Source organism: Mobula birostris, chromosome 7 (genome assembly GCF_030028105.1).
Source record: "Mobula birostris isolate sMobBir1 chromosome 7, sMobBir1.hap1, whole genome shotgun sequence".
Taxonomy (NCBI): Eukaryota; Metazoa; Chordata; class Chondrichthyes; order Myliobatiformes; family Myliobatidae; genus Mobula; species Mobula birostris.
Genome location: NC_092376.1, coordinates 47,778,997 through 47,803,268, shown reverse-complemented (window position 1 = coordinate 47,803,268; position 24,272 = coordinate 47,778,997). Strand labels below are relative to the sequence as shown.

Sequence of the window (24,272 nt, the reverse complement as noted above, 5' to 3'; positions counted from 1 at the left end):
TCTTGGTCATGGGATGCCAAAACCTCTTCAACATCATCTTCATCAACTTCCACAAGCCAAACTCACTTTGTCCTTACTTCGTTCACCACGATCGAAACGCTTAATTATGTCTAGTTTTACACTAAGTATAACACCCTTACGAGCTCTTTTAGGCTTTTCCGATACCTTAGAACTCATCTTGCTAACGGATGCTCACAGGCACGTGTTTAAGCAATGCCGGCGAGAATGCAGTTCCCAATTCGGGGGAGGTGCGGCTGCTAAGGGCACACGTTGCCTTTTATCGTGCACTGCTTTTTTGCATGCTGCCTTTTTTCGTAACAGTGAAAACACCTTCTGTTAGCGAAAACAGGGAACTAATGTAGGTCTTTCGTAACAGTGATGTTTTGTAAAGCGAACGTTCGAAAAGCGGGGGGGGGGGGCACCTGTATAGTCAAGTCAAGTTTATTTATAAAGCACATTTGAAAACAACCCATGTTGACCAAAGTGCTATACAAACCATAACAGGTAGCTAAGATCACAAATACAAGAAACACAGGCATAAACAACAAGGCACACAGCACAGCTTATAGGCACAAAATAAGCAACACATGAACCTAGGCACAAGCCAAAAATCAGCCACATCAGGAAGAATCAAACGCTAGTGAATAAAGGTAAGTTTTGAGCCTGGACAAGGGACGGGGCAGATCTGATAGGGAGGGGAATGTTGTTCCACAGTCTAGGGGCTACAACAGCAAAGGCACGATCACCCCTGAACTTAAATTTAGATCACGGGACAGCCAAGAGCCCCAAGTCAGCCGACCTGAGGGACCTGGAAGTAGACCTTGAGATTCATTTTCTTGCAGACTCCCACAGGAGAACAAAGAACTACAATAGAATCCACAAAGAAAACACACATAACAAAGACTGACAAACATCCAATATGCAAAAGGAGGACAAATCATGCAAGTAATAAAAAAGTACACAAATAATACCTAGAACATGATGCAGAGTCCCCAAACAGGAGTCCACAGGCTGCAGGATCAATTTAGCTCCAAAGCAAATGAAGCAGGTGGTTGCAGAGCAACAATTGCTCCCTCACCTGGCAGCATGGAACACAAGATTCCTGCAGTTCCCACCCGATGGTAGCCATAAGAGAGGAAGATGGGACAAAAGAGATAAATTCTGTTTTGCAAAACAGACCCATAGGATCAAAAGATGTCTACCTGAGATAGGTTTAATATCCCAGCTGGAAAATGCATGTTTGACATTGCAGTGTTTCCTGCACTAAACAATCAGCCCAAATGTGTATAGAACTCAAACACATAACCTTTGGAGATAGAAATGAGTATGCAGCCAACTATCTTCACTGACCAAATGTGAGATTCTCAAGGAAACATTGTTGTCCAAAGATAAGAAGCTTCAGTCCTATTTGCATGTGCACAGTGTTTCATCATCAGGGAAGAAATGTTCATTTAATGTTCACTAATTGTTCACCTTCATTCAAAACTACATGTGGCAAATGCAAAAAAAACTTAAGACTTAACTCATTGGTAGGATTGTTTACATTTCCATTGTTAAGCATGCAGACATCCCACCTCTCCCAGAAGTTCCGGGAGTCTCCCACATATTAATAATGGCTCTATTATATACAATATCACAGAAATCAATTTTTCTGAGAGCAAGCGAGAGCGCGCGAGGAAGCGAGAGCAAGCGAGAGCATGCCATGGCAGAGTGTTCCAAAAAAAATAAAACGTACGTCACCCCAGACTATACCCATGTACCCCTGCCTAATAAGGGTCAAAATAGTGACAGTGTTGGTCACTGCACTGTTTGCAACAATAACTTTTCTATTGCCCATGGTGGGTTAAGACTGTAAAAGACTTGTTGAGATGAGTTTAACAGGTGTCATTCATTCATTAGCATAGCTAACGTTATTTAAACTAGCTGGCCAGCTGCTAAGGAGCTACTCTATTGCACACATCCCACCTCTCCCAAAAGTCCCCGCAAATTGATGGTGCCACCTCCCTGAAATGAGTTTTTGCAGGGTGGGATGTCTGAGCATGCATCATGGTACATGTTGTAGCTTTACAAAAAGTCTCCAGTACTAATGGAAACCTACAAAGACTTACCCAAGTAGATTTGTGAGTGCAAGTTGATAATTCTATTCAAGTTTTGATTTTCTCATGTAGCAACCATGTACATTACATCTCAGCCAACCTGATAAATGGTCAAAAAGCAAATGAAAAAACTGCAGATGCTGAAAATGCTTAACAGGTTGAGCAGCATATTCAAGAAAGCATTTGGGCCATGACTTTTCATCAGAGGTAGATAAAGTTTAAAAAAGCTCGCACATTTTGAATTGCAATAAGGTTGAAGAGAACAGGGAATGTCTGGTAAGATCGAAATGAGAGAGACTGGATTACATAAATAATAGCTAGAATGTGAAAGGGCGACAAAAGTTTGTTAATCACCTTTGCTGTCTGTAAGAGATACAGGTGGATGTAGATGAGTGAAGACAGGGGAACACTGCTGGCCCTAATACAAAAGTATTTATTTTAAATCTGAAAAACTCTGGATTACCCAGCAGGTACTTGTGGCGAGGAAAGAAAAAAATCTCAGTTAACATAGTAGTTTACAAGTTCTTGAATAAACTGGAAAGGCTGGTCAGCCAAAAATCACTGGATTAAGCTATAGTAAGCTTCATTATCAATCTGGCATGACAAGCAAAGAAACTACAAGAAACAGAGTGACCACTTTTCAAAAAAAAAATATGGGGTAGTTCTGCCTGGAAGAGCAATTCTGGGTTTCCATTTAACTCCTACAATTTTTGTTACTTCCACTGTAACAGTCCATGAAGTCCAGTGCAAGGATCAACTTCTAAAGATCTGCTACATGTATGTATTAGGAACTTGCTGTGGTGTGTTTGAATGACATGCAACAATTATAAAGAATTATATTTAAAAGGTTAGAGGTTATGGAATAAATGTGCATGAATATAAAAATACCAGCATATATTTACAATGTAAACAGCATTATAAAATGTGGTTTACAGTGTATATGATGCAGTGTCTGAGGTAGAGAGGGATGGGCAACTAACTATAATGGTTTATCAGATTAACTGCTTGGAAAGAAACATTTAAGATGGAGTGAATTTGTTTTGTTTTAATAGCCCTATAGTGCTTCCCAGAAGGGAGCTTTTGGAAAAGGCAGTTTACAGGGTAGGTAGGGCGCACAATGAATTTCCTGCCCACTTCTTTGTCCTAGATTCATACAAGTCTGTAATGTTAGCAAATTGCAGCCAATTACTTTTTCTGTTGACCCAACAGTTCAAATATTTTCACATATTGCGAGACAATGCTGCACCAAACAAGAGGGCACCAAGTATTCTCCTGATACAACTCTACACTGCCATCAGAGAACATCCTCACATCAGCAGCTTAAGGAATGGCAACATATTTTTTAACTAGGCACGTTACAACCCTCAGTATTCAATACTGAATTCAACAGCTTCAGATAACCAGGAATTTTAGGTTGTCAGACCTTGCCACTTTTGATGAAAGGTAATCATTTTTAATATTAACTGCTTTTCTCTGTCCACAGATGCCGCCTGTATTGTTGGGTATTTCCTGCAATTATTTTCCCCCACATTTTCAGCATCTGCATTTTGCACACCTCTTATTTTCATCATTTTATTTCTGCCACCATCCCACAACCCCCATACCTTTTCATCACATCTTTAAATCTCTAACTTCTTTCAATTGCACCGCTACCATTTGAAGATACACTTTCACTATATCATAACCATTCTCTTTGTTCTCCCTGCCCTTCTGCAGCTTAAAATGTGTTGGTTTTCCATCTTATTGTAGTTCAGACAGGAAGTCATCAATCTGAAATGTTAATTCTCTCCATAGATGCTGAAAATGTCCTGAATGTTCTTAAACTTAACTGATGGAATGGCCAAGCCACAAATAATACTGTTAACACAAAACACTCTGCAGATGCTGGGGTCAAAGCAACACTCACAACACGCTGGAGGAACTCAGCAGGTCGGGCAGCATCCGTGGAAACGATCAGTCAACGTTTCGGGCCGGAACCCTTCGTCAGGACTGTAGGGGGAAGGAGCAGAGGCCCTATAAAGAAGGTGGGGGGAGGGTGGGAAGGAGAAGGCTGGTAGGTTCCAGGTGAAAACCAAGTAAGAGGAAAGATAAAGGGGTGGGGGAGGGGAAGCAGGGAGGTGATAGGCAGGAAAGGTGAAGGAGGAACAGGGGAAAACACAATGGGTAGTAGAAGGAGGTGGAACCATGAAGGAGGTGATAGGCAGCTGGGGGAGGGGGCAGAGTGACGTAGGGATAGGGGAAGGGAGGGGGAGGGAATTACCGGAAGTTGGAGAATTCTATGTTCATACCAAGGGGCTGGAGACTACCCAGACAGTATATGAGGTGTTGCTCCTCCAACCTGAGTTTAGCCTCATCATGGCAGTAGAAGAGGCCATATCCGAATGAGAATGGGAAGCAGAGTTGAAGTGGGTGGCTACAGGGAGATCCTGTCTGTTGTGGCGGACGGAGCGGAGGTGCTCGACGAAGCGGTCCCCCAATTTGCGTCGGGTTTCACCAATGTACAGGAGGCCGCACCGGGAGCACCGGATGCAATAGATGACCCCAACAGACTCAAGAAGTGAAGTGTTGCCTCACCTGGAAGGACTGTTTGGGGCCCTGAATGGTGGCAAGAGAGGTGGTGTAGGGACAGGTGTAGCACTTACACTTACAGGGATAAGTGCCGGGTGGGAGATCCATGGGGAGGGTCGTGTGGATCAGGGAGTCGCAGAGGGACTGATCCCTGCAGAAAGCGGAGAGGGGTGGAGAGGGAAAGATGTGCTTTGTGGTGGGGTCCTGTTGAAGGTGGCGGAGGTTGCAGAGGATAATGTGCTGGATCCGGAGGCTAGTGGGGTGGTAGGTGAGGACAAGGGGAACTCTGTCCCTGTTGTGGTGGCAGGAGGATGGGGTGAGGGCTGAAGTGCGGGAAATGGAGGAGATGTGGGTGAGGGCATCATTGATGACGGCCGAAGAGAAACCACGATCCTTAAAGAAAGAGGACATTTGAGATGTCCTGAAACAGAAAGCCTCATCCTGGGAGCAGATGCCGCGGAGACGGAAGAACCAGGAATAGGGAATGGCATTTTTGCATGTGGCGGGGTGGGAAGAGGTGTAGTCAAGGTAGTTATGAGAGTCATTGGGCTTGTAGAAGATGTCAGTGGACAGTCTTTCTCCAGAGATGGAGACCGAGAGATCGAGAAAGGGGAGAGAAGTATCTGAGATAGACCAAGTTAATTTGAGGGCTGGGTGGAAGTTTGAAGTAAAGTCCATGAAATTGACGAGCTCAGCATGGGTGCAGGAAGCAGCACCAATGTAGTCGTCAGTGTACTGAAGGAAAAGTTGGGGAGCAGTACCAGAATAGGTTTGGAGCACAGACTGTTCCACGTAACCAACGAAGAGGCAGGCAAATAATACTGGATCTTCTACATCAACTTTCATTTTACATTAAGCTAAAATAGATATTAGAATTAAGTGTAAATGCTTTTCATGATTGACAAAATTAAAAAGTCATACAAGACGAAAACAAAAGACTCTTTGACAAAGCTTTGAATCTTAAAAGAAGGCAGTCTTAGTGAGGCACTTCCAGAGCAACTTAAGTTACAACCATCAACGATAGAGTGATTTGAATTATGAATACTCAAAGACCAGAATGAGGAGCAAATATCTTGTTGATCTATCGAACTACATATAAGCTTCTTGGTGGAATCTGAAAACATAAAGGATGTTAAATCTGAATTGAAGGGGAAATGGAAACCAATATAGGTCAAAGGGTGATTGGCAAACATGGCTTGATATGAATGAACATACAGTATAGATACAAGCTCATCAGAAATTGAATAAGGTCACATCACAGTTCTCTACATGTCTAGTTCAGTCTCAGACAATTGCTAAGGAAAGAAATGGATTCAGAAGTAAGTAATATCCATGCCTTCTCTGGGTAAGAATGGCCCTGAAGCATTTGAGAAACTTAGCCATTAATGGGTCTATTCATAATTCAGTTACGTCACATTTAATTTATATTCATTTCCATTTAAATGTCTTAACTCCACATTACTGAAGATCAAAATGGTAAATCAATAAACAGTCCTTCTAATATAACCCAACCAGGATTTCAAAAATTCCAACAAAACATTCATACAAGAGAAGTATCATTTTCATTTTCCAACCTTCTTAAGATAGAGGCCAACGTTCCATTTGCAGTTTTTGTTTTGGAGCTAAGTGCTAGCCCAAATAAGTATAAGACTGGTAAGTGAGAGTGATGCATATCAAACCCAAATCAAACATAATTTCCACTAATAGACTCCAATATCTGTTTAACATCTGAAAAAAGTTTATTACCTGTTCAAGTCTGTATGAACTTTTATTTCCTCCATTTCTGTCTTTGAACAAGGAATCAGTTTCCTTTTTCCTAGCTTCTAATGGAATCTATTACAAAATAACAATTGTAAAATCAAGATGCACATGTCCCATGGGTAATAGCAGGAACGTTGCCATCATGTAAAAATATAAATTACAAAAGGACTTACCCCGTCAGTTTTCATAAGCTGTGGAAGTGAGTTTCCAGTTTTCTTCTCAGTTGCCATCTCAGCTTTCTTCCAGGTTTCTAATCGAAGTTTTTCCATTACTTTAACTTCATCTCGAAGCTCTTGATTTTCCTTGGTAAGTGCGTCGATCTGATTTCGAAGCCTTGTGTAAGTGCTTGACCACCTTAATTCCTTCCGTTTCAATTCTTCTTGCAAGTCTATTATCTGCTGCTTAAGAACCTAAGCACATAAAAAACAAAAATAATTCTGAAGTCCTTTGAATGAGCATGATTGTAGCCAAAACATTATTATATAGAACACAAAGCACAGAAACAACTCATTGAACCTTACTAATCCATGCTGGCATTTAAACTCAAACCCTCTCCATGGTACCCAGTTATATTTGCCAGTCTGCTCTTAAAATGAATTATTCTCCACTATTCGCGTAATAAGTTCCATATTCTCCCCATACTCTGAGAAAGTAGTCTCTACTCAAATCCTCTTTCAACTGAGATGAATTAAGTTATTAATTGCTTTAAATAATATGATTTATCCTTTTTTTTTTAAAAATAGTCTCAGAGTGCCAAGTTACTGCTGAACATTGGCTGGGATATACTTTTGGAATAAGATTTGGAACTGCATAGGTATAGAGAAAATTATAGTGCCCTTCGCCAAAAAAGAAAACTAATACCTTAGATTTTAAGAACATATACTTTGAACTGTGGCAATCAGCATGAGAAGACATAGCTCATTCAGGTTCGTTGATTGAGTACACAAGCCATCAACTTGCAATAGTCTAGAGTTTCAGCAGCAGCCAATCAACAATTAAGATTGATTGGCAAGAATAAAAATAAGGCAGAGGCAAGCAGAGCAGCCACTGTTAGAGTGGACAGTTTTAGAATGGTTATTCGAGGCTTTAGCTCTTTGAGGCTCGAGTGAGAGAAGGTAAAAAAGCTGTAGATGGATTCCCCTCCCCCAGTTTATTTATTGCTTCCTACTTTATATTTGCACAATTAGAACAGTAGGGTTGCCTGGCTGGATAATTGAATACTCCTCTTGCAGAATGTAGGAAGGCAGAGAGAACTCCAGTGTCCCTGACGACTTCACCTGTAAGAAGTACATCCAACTGCAGCTTCTAACACTCTGTGTTAAGGAGTTGGAGCTAGATGAATGCCAGATCATTCAAGAGGCTATGGGGTGATAGATAGGACATATAGAGCACTAATTACACTCAAGGAGCAAGACACAGGAGACTGGGTGACAGTAAGGAAAGGGAAAGGGGTTAAACATGCAGTGCAGAATACTCTGTGGCCATCCCCTTCAACAATAGGCACAAATAGGTATACCATTTTGGATACTATTGGGGGGGGTGAAGGGAGAAGAGGCCGCAGTGGGGGGAAAGAGATGACCTCGCAGAGGGAAGTCACAGTGGTCCGGTCTCTGGCACAGAGTCTGACTTTGACTCAGAAGGGAAAGGGGGAGAAGAGGCAAGCTCTGGTGATGGAGATTCGTTAGTTAGGGAAACAGAAAGGAGGTTCTGTGGACAAGAATGAGATTCCCGGATGGCAGGGCGCCTCCTGGGTGTCAGGGTCCAAAACATCACGGATCAAGTCCCAAACATTCTTAAGTGGGAGGCGAGCAGCCAGAGATCATGATCCATATAGGTACCAAAGACATAGGTAGGAAGAGGGACGAAGTTCTACAAAGTGGGTTTAGGGAGTGAAGTGCTAAGTTAAAGGACAGGACCTCCAGGGTTGTGATCTCAGGATTGCTACCTATACTAGTGAGACCAGAAATAAGAAGATCATACAGTTTAATATGTGGTTAAGTAGTTAGTATAGGGAGGAGGGCGGCAGATTTTTGGATCATTAGACGCTCTTCCACGGAAGTTGAGACCTCTACAAGGGAGACAGTTTGTACCTGAACTGGAGGAGGACTAACATCCTACCAGTGCTGCATGAAGGGATTAAACTAAAATTGCAGGGGGGTGGGAACCACAGTGCCAGAACAGATAGTGGAGAGGTTGTGGATACAGATGCTGTTACGACCTCAGACAAAGTCAGGAATCAAAAGATTGACCATGGTCTGAGCTGCATGTACTTCAATGCAAGTACTATTTTAGGAAAGGCAGATGAGTTCAGGGGATGGATCAACACATGGAATTATGATATTGTAGTCATTAGTGTGACCTGGTTGCAGAAGGGACAGGACTGGCAATTCAGTATTCCAGGATTCCATTTTTTTTAGATGCATCAGAGCAGGAGGGATTAAAGAGAGAGGGGTGGCATTACTAGTCAGGGTAAATGTCATGGTAGTGCTCAGTCAGGATAGAGTGAAGAACTTGTCTAGTGAGGCTTTATGAAGGGAAATCAGAAATAAGAAAAATATGACCACATTAATGGGGCTATATTATAGACAAGCCAACAGTCTGTGGGATTTACAGGAACAAATTTGTAGAGTGATCGCAGACTGTTGGAAGAAACACAAGATTGCTACAGTAGGTGATTTTAACTTTCCACATATTGACTGGGACTCCCATACAGTGAAAGGACTAGATGAGATAGAGTTTGTCAAGTGTATTCAGGGAAGTTTCCTTAATCTGTACATAGAACTCCCAACAAAAGTGTGCGCAATACTTGATCTGCTATTAGAGAATAAGACAGGGCAGGTGACAGAAGTTTGTGTAGGGGAGCACCTTGCATCTAGTGATCATAATGTCATTATTTCCAAAGTAAATATGGAAAAGGATAGATATGGTCTGTGTGATGAGATTCTAAATTGGAGAAGGCAAGTGTGGATTGGAACAGACTGTTTTTCTGGTATAGGTGTACTTGGTAAGCGGGAGGCTTTCAAAACTGAAATTTTTGAGAGTACAAAGTTTGTATCTGCCTGCCAGAATAAAAAAAAAGCAAGGATAACAGGTTTAGGGAACATTGATTAGAGAGATATTAAGACCCTGGCTAGGAAAAAAAAGGAGGTACATTGTAGGTATAGGCAGGTAGTAATAAATAAAATACTTATGGAGTATAAAAAATGCAAGAGAACACTTAAGAAATCAGGAGGACTTAAAAAAAAAAAGGCACGAGGAGGCCCTCGCAGACAAGGTGGAAGAGAATCCTAAAGATTCTACAGCTAAGTTAAGAGCAAAAGGATTGCAAGGGACAAAATTGGTCCTCTGGAAGATCAGAATGGTAATCTATACAAGGAGTCTAAAGAGTTGGGAGAAGATCTTAAATAGATTTTTTGCATCTGTATTTACTCGGAAGTCGGACACAAGAGTCTGTAGAAGTGAGGCAAAGCAGCTGTGAGGTCATCGACCCTATGCACATTACAGAAGAGGAGGTGCTTGCTGTCTTGAGGCAAATTAGGGTGGACAAGACACCAAGGCCCAACATGGTGTTCCCTTGGACCATGTGGAAGGCGTGCAGAAATTGCAGTGGTCCCAGAGATATTTAAATCATCTATAGTGACAGGTGAGGTACTGGAGGATTGGAGCACAGCTAAAGTTGTTCTACTATTTATGAAAGGCTCTAAGAATAAACTAGGAAACTACAGGCTAGTGAGACTGACATTAGTAGTGGGAAAGTTATTGGAAAGTATTGTAAGGGACTGGATAATGAGTATTTGGATAGACATGGACTGATTAAGGATAGTCAGCATGAATTCATGCATGGTAGATCATGTCTAACCAATCTTAGTGGGTTTTTTTTTGAAGAAGTTACCCGGAAAGTTGAAGACAAGGCAGTAGATATTGTCTACACAGAATTTAGCGAGGCTTTTGACAAGGTCTCGCATGGGAGGCTGGTCAGGAAGGCTCAATTGCTTGGCATTGAAGATGAGGTAGTAAATTGGATTAGACTTTGGCTTTGTGTGAGAAGCCAGAGAATGGTGGTAGATGGTTGACTCACTGACTGGACGCCTATGACTAATGGAGTGCTGCAGGGATTGGTGCCGGGTCCACTGTTGGGCATCAATATCAATGATCTGGATGATAATGTGGTTAACTGGATAAGTAAATTTGCAGATGACACCAAGATTGAGGGTGTTGTGAACAGTGAGGAAGACCATCAGCATTTGTAGTGGGACATGGTCCAGCTAGAAAAAATGGACTGAAAAATGGCAGATGGAAGTTAATGGGAGGTGTTGCACTTCAGTAGGACCAACCAGGGTAGGTCTCGCACAATGAATGGTAGGGCACTGAAGAGTGTGATAGAATAAAGGGATCTGGGAATACAGGTCCAAAATTCAATGAAAGTGGCAATGTAGGTAGGGTGATAAAGGAAGCTTTTAGCACACTGGCCTTCATAAATTAATGTATTGAGTACAGGAGATGGGATGTTATGTTGAAGTCGTATATGACATTGGCAAGGCCTAATTTGGAATATTGTGTGCAGTTTTGGTCACCTACCTACAGGAAAGATGCAAGTAAGATTGAAAGAGTACAGAGAAAGTTTACAAGGATATTGTCAGGTCTGGAGGACCTGAGTATAAAGGAAAGATCAAATAGCTTAGGACTCTATCCTTGGAACGTAGAAGAGAGAGGGGAGATTTGATAGGATATACAAAATTATGAGGGGTATAAATAAGAGTAAATGCCAGCAGGCATTTCCCATTGAGGTTGAGTGGGTCTACAACTAGAGGTCATGGGTTAAGAGTGAAAGGTGAAAAGTGAAAAATTTAAGGGCAACATGAGGGGAAACTCCTTCACTCAGAGGGTCATGAGAGTGTTAAACAAATGGTGCAAGCTCAATTTTTTTTTGGCGTGTGCGCCTGCGTGTGTGATGTTGGCAGAACAATGTCTTTTTTCAAGCCTTTACAAGGCACGTAGCGAAAGAGAGACTGTGTGGCGTGCCACTCCTCACACAGACATTTTGCAGTATTTTTCCCTTTATTTTACGAGGTCGGGTTGCGATCTCAACACTCAACCCGGCACAGACAGAAAGCATACTTGGGAGCAGCCCCGACTGGATCGAACCTGGGAACCTTCGTTTCAGAGTCTGGTGCTGATGTCATTGCACCACCAGCTAGCCCAGCAAACTCAATTTCAATGTTTAAGAGAAGTTTGGATAGCTACGTGGGTAGTAGGGGCATGGAAGGCTATGGTCCAGGTGCAGGTCGATGGGAGGAGGCAGTTTAAATGGTTTGGCATGGGCTAGATGGGCCGAAGGGCCTGTTTGTGCTGTATTTTTCTATGACTCAACTTAAAAAGAGGTTTGTGTGAAAATAACACAACTTTACAGATCTTACTCATCATCAACCCCACGACTGATGAAGGCCAATGCACCATATGCCTTCTTAACCACAGAGTTAACCTGAGCAGTAGCTTTGAGTGTCCTATGGACTTGGACCCCAAGATCCCCCTGATCCTCCACACTGCTAAGAGTCTTAACATTAATACTATATTCTGACATCATATTTGACCTACCAAAATGAACCACCTCATACTTAACGGTTCAACTCCATCTCCCACTTCTCAGCCCAGTTTTGCATCCTATCAATGTCCCGCTGTAATCTCTGACAGCCCTCCACACTATCCACAACACCCCCAACCTTTGTGTCATCAACAAATTTACTAACCCATCCATCCACTTCCTCATCCAGGTCATTTATAAAAATCACGAAGAGAAGGGGTCCCAAAACAGATCCCTGAGGAACACCACTGGTCACTGACCTCCATACAGAATATGACCTGTCTACAACCACTCTTTGCCTTCTGTGGGCATGCCAATTCTGGATCCACAAAGCAATGTCCCCTTGGATCCCATGCCTCCTTACTTTCTCAATAAGCCTTGCATGGGGTACCTTATCAAGTGCCTTGCGGAAATCCATATACACTACATCTACTGTTCTACCTCCATCAATGTGTTTAGTCACATCCTCAAAAAATTCAATCAGACTCATAAGGCATGACCTGCCTTTGACAAAGCCATCCTGATGTTGAACTTAAACAATTTTGCATATAGTTTAAAATCATGCAGTCGTTAAACAACTTGATACATTTTACTTTCAGTAAATCTAAAATACTTAATACAGACAAGATGTCCACTGTGTGATCATCTTTCATCCAGGTATGTCCCATTAACCATCTTGCCATTAATTTTTAACTCTATTACATTTCCCAGAAGATTATTTCAAGTATTGAGCAATCCATATTTATTCATGACACCTGCTCATTATTTACTTTTCTTGTTTAAATCATTCACAACCCATTCATTCTTGCATCCTTGGGTCTTTTAAGTACAAACGAATTTCCAGTGAAAACTTACCTGAATTCCACTAACCCGCAAATATTTCATTCTAAAACATTTCCTTTTTAAATAAGAGCCAATAACTTAATGCCAATGTGGTCAAAATGTTATTCTTAAAATCAAGGGTATTGATTTATTTTTGGATACGGCATTCTTTATTCTACCAAGGGGCTACAAACTCCAGGACTTCAAAACTGTTTTTTCAAGCAACACAACTCCACATCAATTTTAAATCAGAGCACTGTACAATTGTAGCATTAAAGCCTGCTTATTTGTTTTTAATTATTGATGTCTGACCCCTTTTCAATATTTCAACATCATGTTAGTTTGCAAAATATAATGTATTTCCCCCATCTGTAGTTAATTTCTATAGTTTTTCTTGGTTCATGGGCAATGTTTCTACAGGAAATCCTATCCTTACACTTGGCAGTATGTAGCAAGTAAGCTCTTAGAAAACTGATCAAAGGAAAAGGACAAAGTAAATTTTTTATACTGCAAATTCCTTCCTTAAGGGTATTCGCCAAGCAGAACTCAGTAAAATCAACCTAAACAATGAAAAGTGCATCTGAATTTGTAACAAAGAGTTAACAATGTCACCTTAATTTCTTCTCTTTCCTTTTTGTCCGGAATAGCTCTTGCTACTGCAGTATATTTTTCAAAAACCATTCGCTCCTTTTGTAGTCGTTTTAATTCTTCTTTTTTGTATTCTTCTAATTGAGTCAGCTCCTCAGCTTTCTTACGTTCAAAGTCTGCAATTTCTTTCCTACAAATTAAATAATATCTTCAGCATATTTTTTAATTTAGTATCATAGACTTCAAAATGGATAAGAACAGTCAATGGAATCTGACTTTGAACCTTATACTACAAATTAATTTGCTAGATTCTTATTTTTAATCTGGATGCCTGTGAAATTTTCAAAATGTGGAGAAGGGTTGAGTGGCATGGTATTGTATTGCTATTACAGCATCAGCAACCCAGGTTTTAGAGGCAATATAGAGTGGCCAATTGACCTAGGAGCTTACACTTCAATGAGATGTGGGAGGAAACCAGAGCACCCAGAGAATACCCATACAACATGGAGAAGATAGAAACTTCACACAAACAGCACCGGAAGTCAGAATTGAAAATGCTCATTAGCACTCTTCGAAATGTACAACTGTGCTTTCATACAGGCAGGTCACAAATGTTCTACTCAGAAAAGGATCCTGGATCTAACAATATCATCAATCTGATTTGGATACAGGTCAATATCAAAACTTACTGCTAACATGTTTGCAAAAAGTGAAAAGACTTCAGAAGAATGGATTGATTAATGGAAGATGAAATTCAATTAAACATTTTGGTAAAAACACAGGCCAGTACCCTTAACACAGCAAATTATCAGAAAGTGCTTAATACGAGTCGTATGTAACTAAATTTGATAGCAGTCCACAAAGTGTTGGGTAATGAAAAGCATTGTCAGGTGGGTTTTAAGAAAAACTTGAGAGCGCATATATAGAGGTTAAGAATCCTGAACAGCTGCATCACTGCCTGGTTCAGGAATTACACCGTCTCGGATCGCAAGACCCTGCAGCAGATAGTGAGGTCAACTAAGATCATTGGGGCCTCTCTTCACACCATTAGACATTTACACCACACACTGCACCCGTAAAGCCAACAGCATTGTGAAGGACCCCACGCATCCCTCATACAAACTCTTCTCCCTCCTGCCATCTGGCAAAAGGTACTGGAGCATTCGGGCTGTCATGACCAGACTGTGCAACAGTTTCTTCTCCCAAGCCATCAGACTCCTTAATACCCAGAGTCTAGACTGACATCTACATCATTTATTATATTATAATTTGTCCTCTACTGTGCTTAATGTCTTGTTTATTATTTATTGTACTGCCCTGCACTGTTTTGTGCACTTTAGGTCTGTAGTCTAGTGTAGGTTTTCTGTTGTTTTTACATAGTCCAGTGTAGCCTTGTGTTGTCTCACTTAGTCTAGTGCAGTTTTGTGTTGTTTCATGTAGCACCATGGTCCTGGAGGAATGTTGTTTTGTTTCTACTGTGTACTGTACCAGCAGTTTATGGTCAAAATGACAATAAAAAGCAACTTGACTTGAAGAAGAAAGTGTTGACTACAGAAGGAGTTCCAGACCCCAAGGTTAAGGCACCAAAGATATGACCATTAACAGTGAAATATATGTAAGCACCAGAGACCTAAAGTCAGCAACATATAAAAGGAAGGTATGGTCAAGCGGAGCAGCCATTGTCAGGGTGTGCTAGTGATGGAATGGGAAAACTTTGACCTAACAGGCTCCTGCAAGAACAGGCAAAGGCACAGACACAAAGAGGCAACTTTTTTTTTTGTACAGACTAGTCAGCATGGAATGCTCCTCCTTTCAGATGTGGGAATTCAGGATACCTTACGGTTTTCCTGATGATTACTTCTATGGGAGTGCATCCAACTTCAGCTCTTGATTGACCAGGTCAAGGAGTTGGAGCTGGAGTTGAATGTACTCAGGATCATCTGGGAGGCTGAAGTAGTTATAGATAAGACTTTTGAATTTAAGAAGCCATCCTGGATATACTTAAATTCTGCCCCATCTAAACCCCTTGAACTATGAATGTCCTAGTTTATATTAGGGAAGTTGAAATTCTCCATGACATTTTTACACGTTTCCTTAATCTGTAGGACTAAATCCTTAACAGTGTTCCTGAGCAGAGAAACCTTGGGGACCACGTTCATAGCTCCATAGAAATGAATACACAGGTCGATAGGGTGGTTAATGCTTATGGAATATTTGCTTTTATTTGTCAAGAGATTATGGTGCAACATTATAAAAAAAACTCCGGTTAGGGCACCGTCTGGAGTATTACATACAGTTCTAGTCCCCCCACTATAGGAAAGATGTAGAAACTTTGGAGAGGCCCTGTACCATCATGAGGCTGGACAAACTTGGGTTGGTTTCTTTGGAGTGGCAGAGGCTGAAGGGAGATCTGATAGAGGTTTTAAGATTATAAGGGAGTATCTTTTCCTCAGGATCTTACACCAGAGGCATGTATTGAAGGTGGGTGGGGTAGGTTCGGAGGGGGTGTGAGGGGTAAGTTGTTTGTTTGTTTTGTTTTAAACTCAGGGTGGTGGATGTCTGGAATGCGCTGCCTGATTTGCTGGTAGAGGCAAATACATTACAGGCTTTTAAGAGACTTTTAGATAGGCACATGAATGTGAGGAAGATGAAGGGATATGGATATTGCGTAGATAGGAGGAATTAGTTTACAGTTTGTTTTTTTAAATTCGCTTCTTAGCTGGTTCAACACAACACTGTAGGCTGAAGGGGCTGTTCCTGTGCTGTACTGTTCCATGTTTGATGTTCTATCATCAATGTTTAAAAGACCAGAAATGGACGACTACAGAGATCTTTTAGAGAAAGTGTTCAAGGGCTAGAGAAAGTTGCAAAGGGCAAGGGCATGGCTTCAGGGGAACTGATAGACAATGAGAATTTTGAATAGTTGTGTTATTGAAATGGCAGACAGGGGATGCCGCTGAGACCAGAAAGATCATTGGCAAATAAATCTTGATGAGAATTAGAATGTAAATAGTAGAGATTTGGATGAGCTTATGGTAACATGCTCCACAAAGCATCACAACATTAGCAAACAAGATTCAAGTTTAACGAGGTTTCAAAAGCAAAGAGAATTACAGTATTTACGCAAGTTGCTGGGCTACAAATGTAGCACAAACGCTCTTCCCATTTTGGGAAGGGTACTGGAACTATAGCATGCATTGAAAAGTAGTGCAGGATTATGAACCATAATTAAAAGCAAAACTGATATTTTGAGATTACTTTCACTACAGTAGAAAAAGCAATAGGAAGTTTAGTGCAAAATAATGAAGGATTTATAAGATAAAAAAAGAATTTACTATTTAAAAGATCCTTGCAAAATTTGAGAGAATTGTGATCAATGCATCTTTTAAAATATGATAAAAACTTGGTTAATAGAGCACATGAGGGAAAGAGCAGGGGAACATGGTTGATTTTATGCAGTTGAATGAATGGATTCAAGTAAATTATTCTACTATCTATGAACAGTTTATTCAGATCCTCTGAGTTACAAATCATAAGTTCTGAGACGATCATGCCAAAAAAAAATTACGTTACCCACCTTGGTGCTTTCATTATTTTCATCCAGAAAATACTGAAGTAATAGCTCTAAACAAAAAAACTAGGCTAACAAATGTCAGAGTCACATTCAAGATCCCCATGATTAGTAACTTTTTTAAAAACTATCTTCTTTTAAGTCCATCCAGATAAAAGTTTGACTAAAATGTCATTTTGGGTATTTTCATTTCAAAATTCATTTATATCAAGTTTAGAAATATCCAGACCAGTGACAGAACAGGAAAAAGTTTATATACTGTATTTACACAAGGATATTTGACAACTATAAAACATGTTGGAATATGGATTTTTGAGGGTTTTTTTCATAATATTGTGTTTGCGATAAAGTTTTGTTAATTAGGGATTAACACCAAATTAGAATCATAGAATGGACTTTTCCTGTAAATTTAAGCCACAAATAGTATTAAAAATAATTGGTAAAAAAAAACTTGTCAATCTGCTTTTAAAATTCAGAAACTCAAGCTTTAAGCTTACAAGCTATCCACCCTAAGATAAAGCCATTAACAGAAGAACATGATTTTGCCTGCAATAACATGCAATACATGCATGGTCAGAAGAGGTAAATAAACCCACACAAAAAAAAACTAAGTGGAAAACAATAAAGAGAAAAATGAAGGTGAGCCCAAATATGGAATATATTAAGAGAGATTTTGGGGTTATAAAAATAAAGGTGGTGACAGACATCAAGAACTTATTTAGAGATTACCAAGAAATTCTCTGTGCCAGAAAACTATAGGACTCACAGGAATATGATAAATTAAAATATACAAAATCATATAGTGCAAGTAAGAAAGAGGAATTGACAATAGCTCATTATTAAACAGAGTTTGAATTTCAAAATCTTGGGTAGTTTAGTGGGTTGCAGCTCAAAAGAACATATTTGATGGACAGTGATGGAAGTAGTTCAGCTGCTGCGACACAGCTGCAGCATTCCAGGTTCAGAGATCTTGTGGAGCTTGAACCTTCATTCTATGTGCTCTGGTTTCCTCTCTAATACTACATATGTGTAGGTTGGTAAGTTAATTGGCCACTGTACATTGCCCTGATGGTAACTTTATGTTGATGGCAACATAACATAGGATTAGTGTAGGTGCATATTTAATGGTCAGCACAAACTCAGTGAATCAGCAGCCCAATTCCATGTTCAACGAAAGCCTTAAGGTAACCAGAAATAGGGACGGTAGTCTGTACAGGCGCCAGGCTTCTTATGCCATTCAGTAAGAAAATGGCTAATTTGATCAGTTCAATGCATCTTCAAATTCTTACTACAGCTCCATAAATAAATATTGGAAACAGTTAGATCAAAAGTTATACATGGTAGACTCACAGCTTTAAGAGGGTTATAAATATTTCAGCCTAAACGTTGAGCCTCTGTTAACCTGTGGAGTTCTTTCTAAATGCAGACCTGAACAGAAATGGGGTTCTTAAAGAGGAATCACAAAAGAAAAACGGACACACAGTCACTAGCCAGTCAAGTTGTACTACATCTGTCACACGTAACAGAACTTGTAACAAATTGGTGCAAATTAGTTTGCTTTATTCTTTGAACTTTTGATGTCGCATGACAAAAGAGCTTTATTTCGGTTAGGACTCAGAAAAAGATGGCCCCAGTGCTTCCACTAAAAAGAACCAAGTATGCTTACCTAAATTCCATCATAGCTTTTTCCTTATCATCTCGGAGTTTAGCCAGTGTAGAATTTTCTGCTCGAAATTGGTTAATTTCAGATTCCAATTCTAATAGCTTATCCTTCATCAACTTGGACTGGATACCATTACCTAGCAAGCAGCACAATGTGTTTAATGATTTTATTTGTTCGATGTCTAATTTGAAAAACTTTAACCTCAATGTTGCCAAAGACCTATAATGCAAGCAGGAAACTTCATTTCCATTTCAATCCTATCAAATGATTTTTGCAAGTTGAACATTAAATCATGCAGGGTAAAGAATACATGGCATCTTCCTATGTACATATACATACTGCTAAATGTTGTATAGTATTACTCATATACATAACAATTACTAATAAAAAGTAGGTTTCCTTTGTGACTGGTTAAGGTTTTTGTTACTTTTAACTAACCAAAGATACACAGCACTATCTTAAAGATGGTTGAGAAAACAGCAATCTCCAACAATGCAGGTACTATAACAATATATACTCTCCCATATTTCTGTAAAATAGTAGTTCAGTAAAACTCATTCTAATAATTTGACCCAACATATTTTGCTATGCAGAAAAGAAATAAAAGTTTGAAATTTGTCAAAGAATAAAAGCAAGATGGATGTGTTTATCTTGGCTGTGGCCTTTGACAAAGTAATATGTGGTAACACAAGGCAAAAGGTTTTCTTTTTTTCAGCAATTTTCCATGGTCAATACAGAGCTCCAAGTATTGTAGACTGTAGTGGAGTAAAACAACCAAAATAAAAAAGTCTTTCAAACTCGTCTCTGCTCTACCATTCAATAAAATCATGGTTGCCACCTTCCTGCACCAATCTTTTCTCTCTCAATATCGTTTTTATTAAAATATGTATCCAAATTAAATGTCATAAACATCACCACCTCTTGGTTAGAGAAATCAAAAAAATTCAATACCACTCCCACCAGAGAAAAATATCCATGTATCTAGCCCAGAAGTTCCCAACCATGGTCCGCAGTTAATGGTAAAGCTCCACTGCATTACTAAAACGGTTGGGAACCCCTTAATCTAGCCCATCTAACTTCTCTGCATAAGATTTGCAATCATTTTTTTTCCCCCACTCCATTCATTAGACCAAACATTCTCCACTATTCTGGGAGGTTTTCCAAGCTGCCTTCTAAGACAAACACAGAGTTCTTGTTTAATTTCTCTGCTACTTTTTTATTCCCTATCATAATTACTACTTATTATGTATAAGATCCATATCAGCTTTTACTAATCTTCTTTGTGCACATCTATAAAAGCTTTACTGTCATTTTTTTTATTTTGCCAATTTCTGAAATTTTCCTAATCCTTATGCTTACATGTTCATTTTGGCTGTGCAATCGTAATCGGATCCAAATAAAAGTTGCTTTCAATTGGAAAGGCTGACATAGTGGTAACTGCCAAGCTACATTATTAATCAGTAATACTCTTACATCCAAAGTATCCTCTGTTTTACAACCCAATCTCTTAACAGCCCTGAGGATTCACCTTGCCATCTTCCAATACACTGATACAAGCTGCATGCAACTCAATATGATTAAGATGGGTAATACTAGGTTTTTAAACTGTCTATCTCGACATACCTATTTCTGCTATCTTTTGTTAGACGCTTTCTAACCTGTTCTGAATGCACAGATTTTGTACACGTCTTATTTTCTATATTCACCTCATTCATATTCTTCACTTTTAAATGAGTGATCGTGGAATACTCAGTCAAACTACTGCATGCATTTCTAGTTACTACTCTGTAAGAAAGTGTAAGTGATGGTGAAGTGCAGAGAAAATTAACCAAGTTGCTGACTGGGATGCAATATTTAAGTAACGAGGAGACACTAGAGAGAAAGTTAAGAAGGTACTTTATTGAGATATAAAATGAGATATATTGTTATGTAGACAGCAGGAAACTTTTCCTATTTTAGAGATGAACAAAACTAGAGGACATTGACAGCAGGAAACTTTTCCTAGTTTAGAGATGAACAAAACTAGAGGACATTGATTTAAGGTATTGAGATAGATATTCAGGGGAACTATTTTCAATGGCAAGTACCTGGAATACACTACCGGAGAGTGTGGTGAAAGTAGAGTTGCTGACAGAATTTGAGAAATGATTAGATGAATACCCAAGATATAGAAGGCTACAGGCCAAACACTGGAAGATGGGATTAATAGAAGATGATGCCGAGATCCATTGGCCAAATGGCTTATTTCGATGCATACAACTATAACTTGCTAGGAGACAAGACTGAAAGAACTGCAACCAGTGAATATCAAGAAAAATAAAAGATTCAATTACTGGCAGATCCTTTTTAAATCATAATCAAATAAACATAATGATTTATCATTCACAGCTTTAAATGTTTATTCTATCCCTTATGCCATCAGCTTTGACTAATGTATCCTCAAAGAGTACAGATCATAAAGTTCTTAAGCAAAATAAACAGCATTTTCCCTCTAACTATTAAAAGGGAATTGAACAAGATGAGCAACATTTAAAACCAGTGGCAGTTAGGAAATGATTTTTCAATCCAGTCTTGACAGTTGAAGATCAAAAATATTTTCTCTCAATCTGATATGCCTGGAAGGGCATAGTTTTTGACAAGTTTCTCAAACAATGATAACATGCTAATTAACATATTAAAATAAAAATAGACATATGTACCATACCTAATGGTTTTCCATTCACAGTTTTAGATTTCTGTTCCAGCTCTTGAAGCAATGCAGGCTTTGCCTTGGGTTTCAGTGAAGGAAATAATCTTGCTATTAGATCAGATGTAGGTGGTGATTCTCCAAACTTCAGTTTTTTTTCACCTTCAACATCTCCTTTCTTGGCAGAAGCAGTTTTTCTTCTCAAACATTTGTCCTCAGTAACTTCACCAGAAGAGAATTTTTGAGTCACTAATACAGAAGTATGAACAGGCTCTATTGAAATATCTTCAAGTTTATTAAATCCACCTTCTTCTTGGTCAGTCCATGTTTGGTCATCGTCAAACTCAACCTTTTCTTGCTGCAATGGTAAGTTTCCTTCTGAATTAAACAGAGAGGAATCTTCTTTCTGGCTCAACTCAAGTTTATCATTCTCTATCACAGTCAACATTTTGACATCATCATCATCATCAGATGACAAGTCAAGATCTATGTCCATTTTCTTATCTTTATTGAGACTGTCTGTTGGTTGTTTACCACACACAGAATTAGGATCATCTTCCTTGTTACTGTTAAAAATCACTGACTGCTTCTCTGATTCATTTGTCAGTGTAGAATCAAGATCCATCTTTGAATCTGAAGTGGTATCACAAATACTACACTGATCTTCTTGAGAATTACATTTGACACTTTGAGCTACAGCTTCATTGCTGATCAGTGGATCAAAAACACTTGTGAACTTTCCCTCTGCTTCAACATAATTACTTTTCAGATAAACATTCTTTATATCACTATCATCCACATTTCTGTTACTTTTTGGGTCATTTGAATTTTCAAACATTTGATCATGTTGAGAAAGTTTTATTGGTGTGGAGGACAATCTACGGTCTTTATTGTATTGCCAATCTTGGTGTGCCATTTTTAACACAAAGGAAGAATTACTAGAGAAGGAAAGTTCTTCAGCTGCCTGCTCCAAAAATTCAAATTCATTCAATTCAACAATTTCCTTCTCATTTTCCTTATTCCAGTTCTCCATCTTTTTTTGAAATGATACCTCAAATGAGTTCTCAATTTCATTTGAGGCTCCATCAATTGGACAAGTGGGAAGTATATTTCCTGATTTTTTCTGCAATCCCTCAGCCTTACACAGTGATGCAAGTTCAAGCAAAACTTCACTGCCCTGTTTCATCTGTTTTTTCATTTGTTCATAATCCTGAACCACATTAATAGTTTCAGTTTTAGGGGCATTGTGAACATGACCTTCTGAAGCATTTGTTATCTCCTCAGCTTGATGAAGTGACTGGAAGACAGCATCTTCACTGCAAGTTCCTAAGGCAGCTACTTTTTTAAGACATAATGCAGAGTTGCTCTTCCCTTTACCAATTGTCTTTGGTTTGTTGACAAGCCAGGAAGAGCTAGTATTATGGTTTTCCTTGCTTAATAGTGTCAACTTCCGCTGCATCTGTTGACAATTTGCCTTCTTTAAACTTACAGAATCCTGATTGGTTAGGTTTCTTTCTTTATCAGCTTTGACTGTTACAAGATTACTCGACTTGATTTTTGAAAATCTTGCTAGTCCTTCACCACACTTCAAAAACTTCCTTTTCTGGTTGCCCTTATCCTCAGCGAAGACTGGAGGTAACTATAATAATACATGTAAAACAACATTAATTAAGAATGTGACCAATACACACAAAATGCTGAAAGAACTCAGTAGGCCAGGCTGCCTGGCCTGCTGAGTTTCTCCAGCATTTTGTGTGTTGCTTGGATTTCCAGCATTTTCTCGTTTCTAATTAAGAATGTAATGGTTGCTTCAAGAATCAGTTTCTCCCCCACCACATTTCCTGATATGTGAAAATTGTTATAATCAAGTGGCTTTCAAAACACAGAACACATTTCTAGATCTTTCCTCAGCTGTGAGAAGATATCAAAAATGTTACATAAAAAGAAAAACACAAAAGTTAGACCAGAATGACTGAAGAAGGGCATCTGCCGCACAGCTCATCTTCCACCATGTACTTTTCAATTTGCAAAACATCTGTGCCACTTCAGTTACTGGAGATATGAGCTAATGGGGACAATGATACTCCATGTCTCACCACCACCCATCCAACAAATAGATTTTAGAAATAGGGGAAAACAACAATGGAACAATCTATCAATTTTAAAAGCAAATTACTGCAAATTTTGGAAACTTGAAAAGAAAGAAAATACTGTAGTTATCCAGCACATTAGGCAGTATCTGTGGAAATAGAAACAGAATTATCGTTGCTTACACTGAAATGATGCTTGCTCTCCACAGATACTGGCTGAACTGAATATTTCTGGCACTTTCTGTTTTTAAACCAGTCAAATTATGTAGAGAAAAAGAAATTAAAGGGAAATGCAATATTGGATTAAGAAATAAAGATAAAGGAAAAATAAGCAATAAAATAATCTTGAATTTTACAAATGAAATAAATAATTTACTTTCTGCTGAAATGCGGTTTCACATTTTCATGTGCAGCTTCTCCGGAGTAGAAAGGTTAAGTAGATTAAGCAAAAACATTACATCTAATCTTAAAATAAATCAATGAACTTAAACATCAGACAACTTTCTACAGCAGGATTAACTTATTTTCGAATTCTCCAACCTGAAAGGTCACCTTGTCTAATTTTTTTTACTCCAGGTATATATTAGTTAGGAGGGCATCTCCAAGTGTTTAAGTCCTTCATGTCTTATCTATAAGTGTACAATTTTTGAACTTTTAAGCTAAATTGAAGTACTCTCCATTTTCACAGACAAACAGAACTATATCAATAGCAATACCACAGCTCCTTAATAAATTCTCACAGCTTCCTGGCAAGCATTCCTCTCAAATGAATATAGTAAGATTAGTTTAACTGATGATTCATCTTTGCTGTTTGCTGTTCCCTGTATGATGATTTCAAAATAGTAC

At 39.1% G+C, this 24,272-nt stretch overlaps 1 protein-coding gene across 3 annotated transcripts in view; it reads right to left on the bottom strand.

Moving 5' to 3' along the window:
• LOC140200174 (centrosomal P4.1-associated protein-like) overlaps window positions 1-24,272 on the bottom strand; it is a 64,555-nt gene that overhangs the window by 26,724 nt on the left and 13,559 nt on the right. For all 3 annotated transcript variants that reach the window (XM_072263089.1, XM_072263087.1, XM_072263088.1), the window contains exons 7-11: window positions 21,355-22,975; window positions 18,654-18,786; window positions 13,441-13,606; window positions 6,599-6,835; window positions 6,411-6,497 (exon numbers count right to left, since the gene is read on the bottom strand). In XM_072263089.1, the coding sequence (XP_072119190.1) occupies window positions 6,411-6,497; window positions 6,599-6,835; window positions 13,441-13,606; window positions 18,654-18,786; window positions 21,355-22,975 (2,244 nt within the window). The remainder of the gene's footprint in view (window positions 1-6,410; window positions 6,498-6,598; window positions 6,836-13,440; window positions 13,607-18,653; window positions 18,787-21,354; window positions 22,976-24,272) is intronic.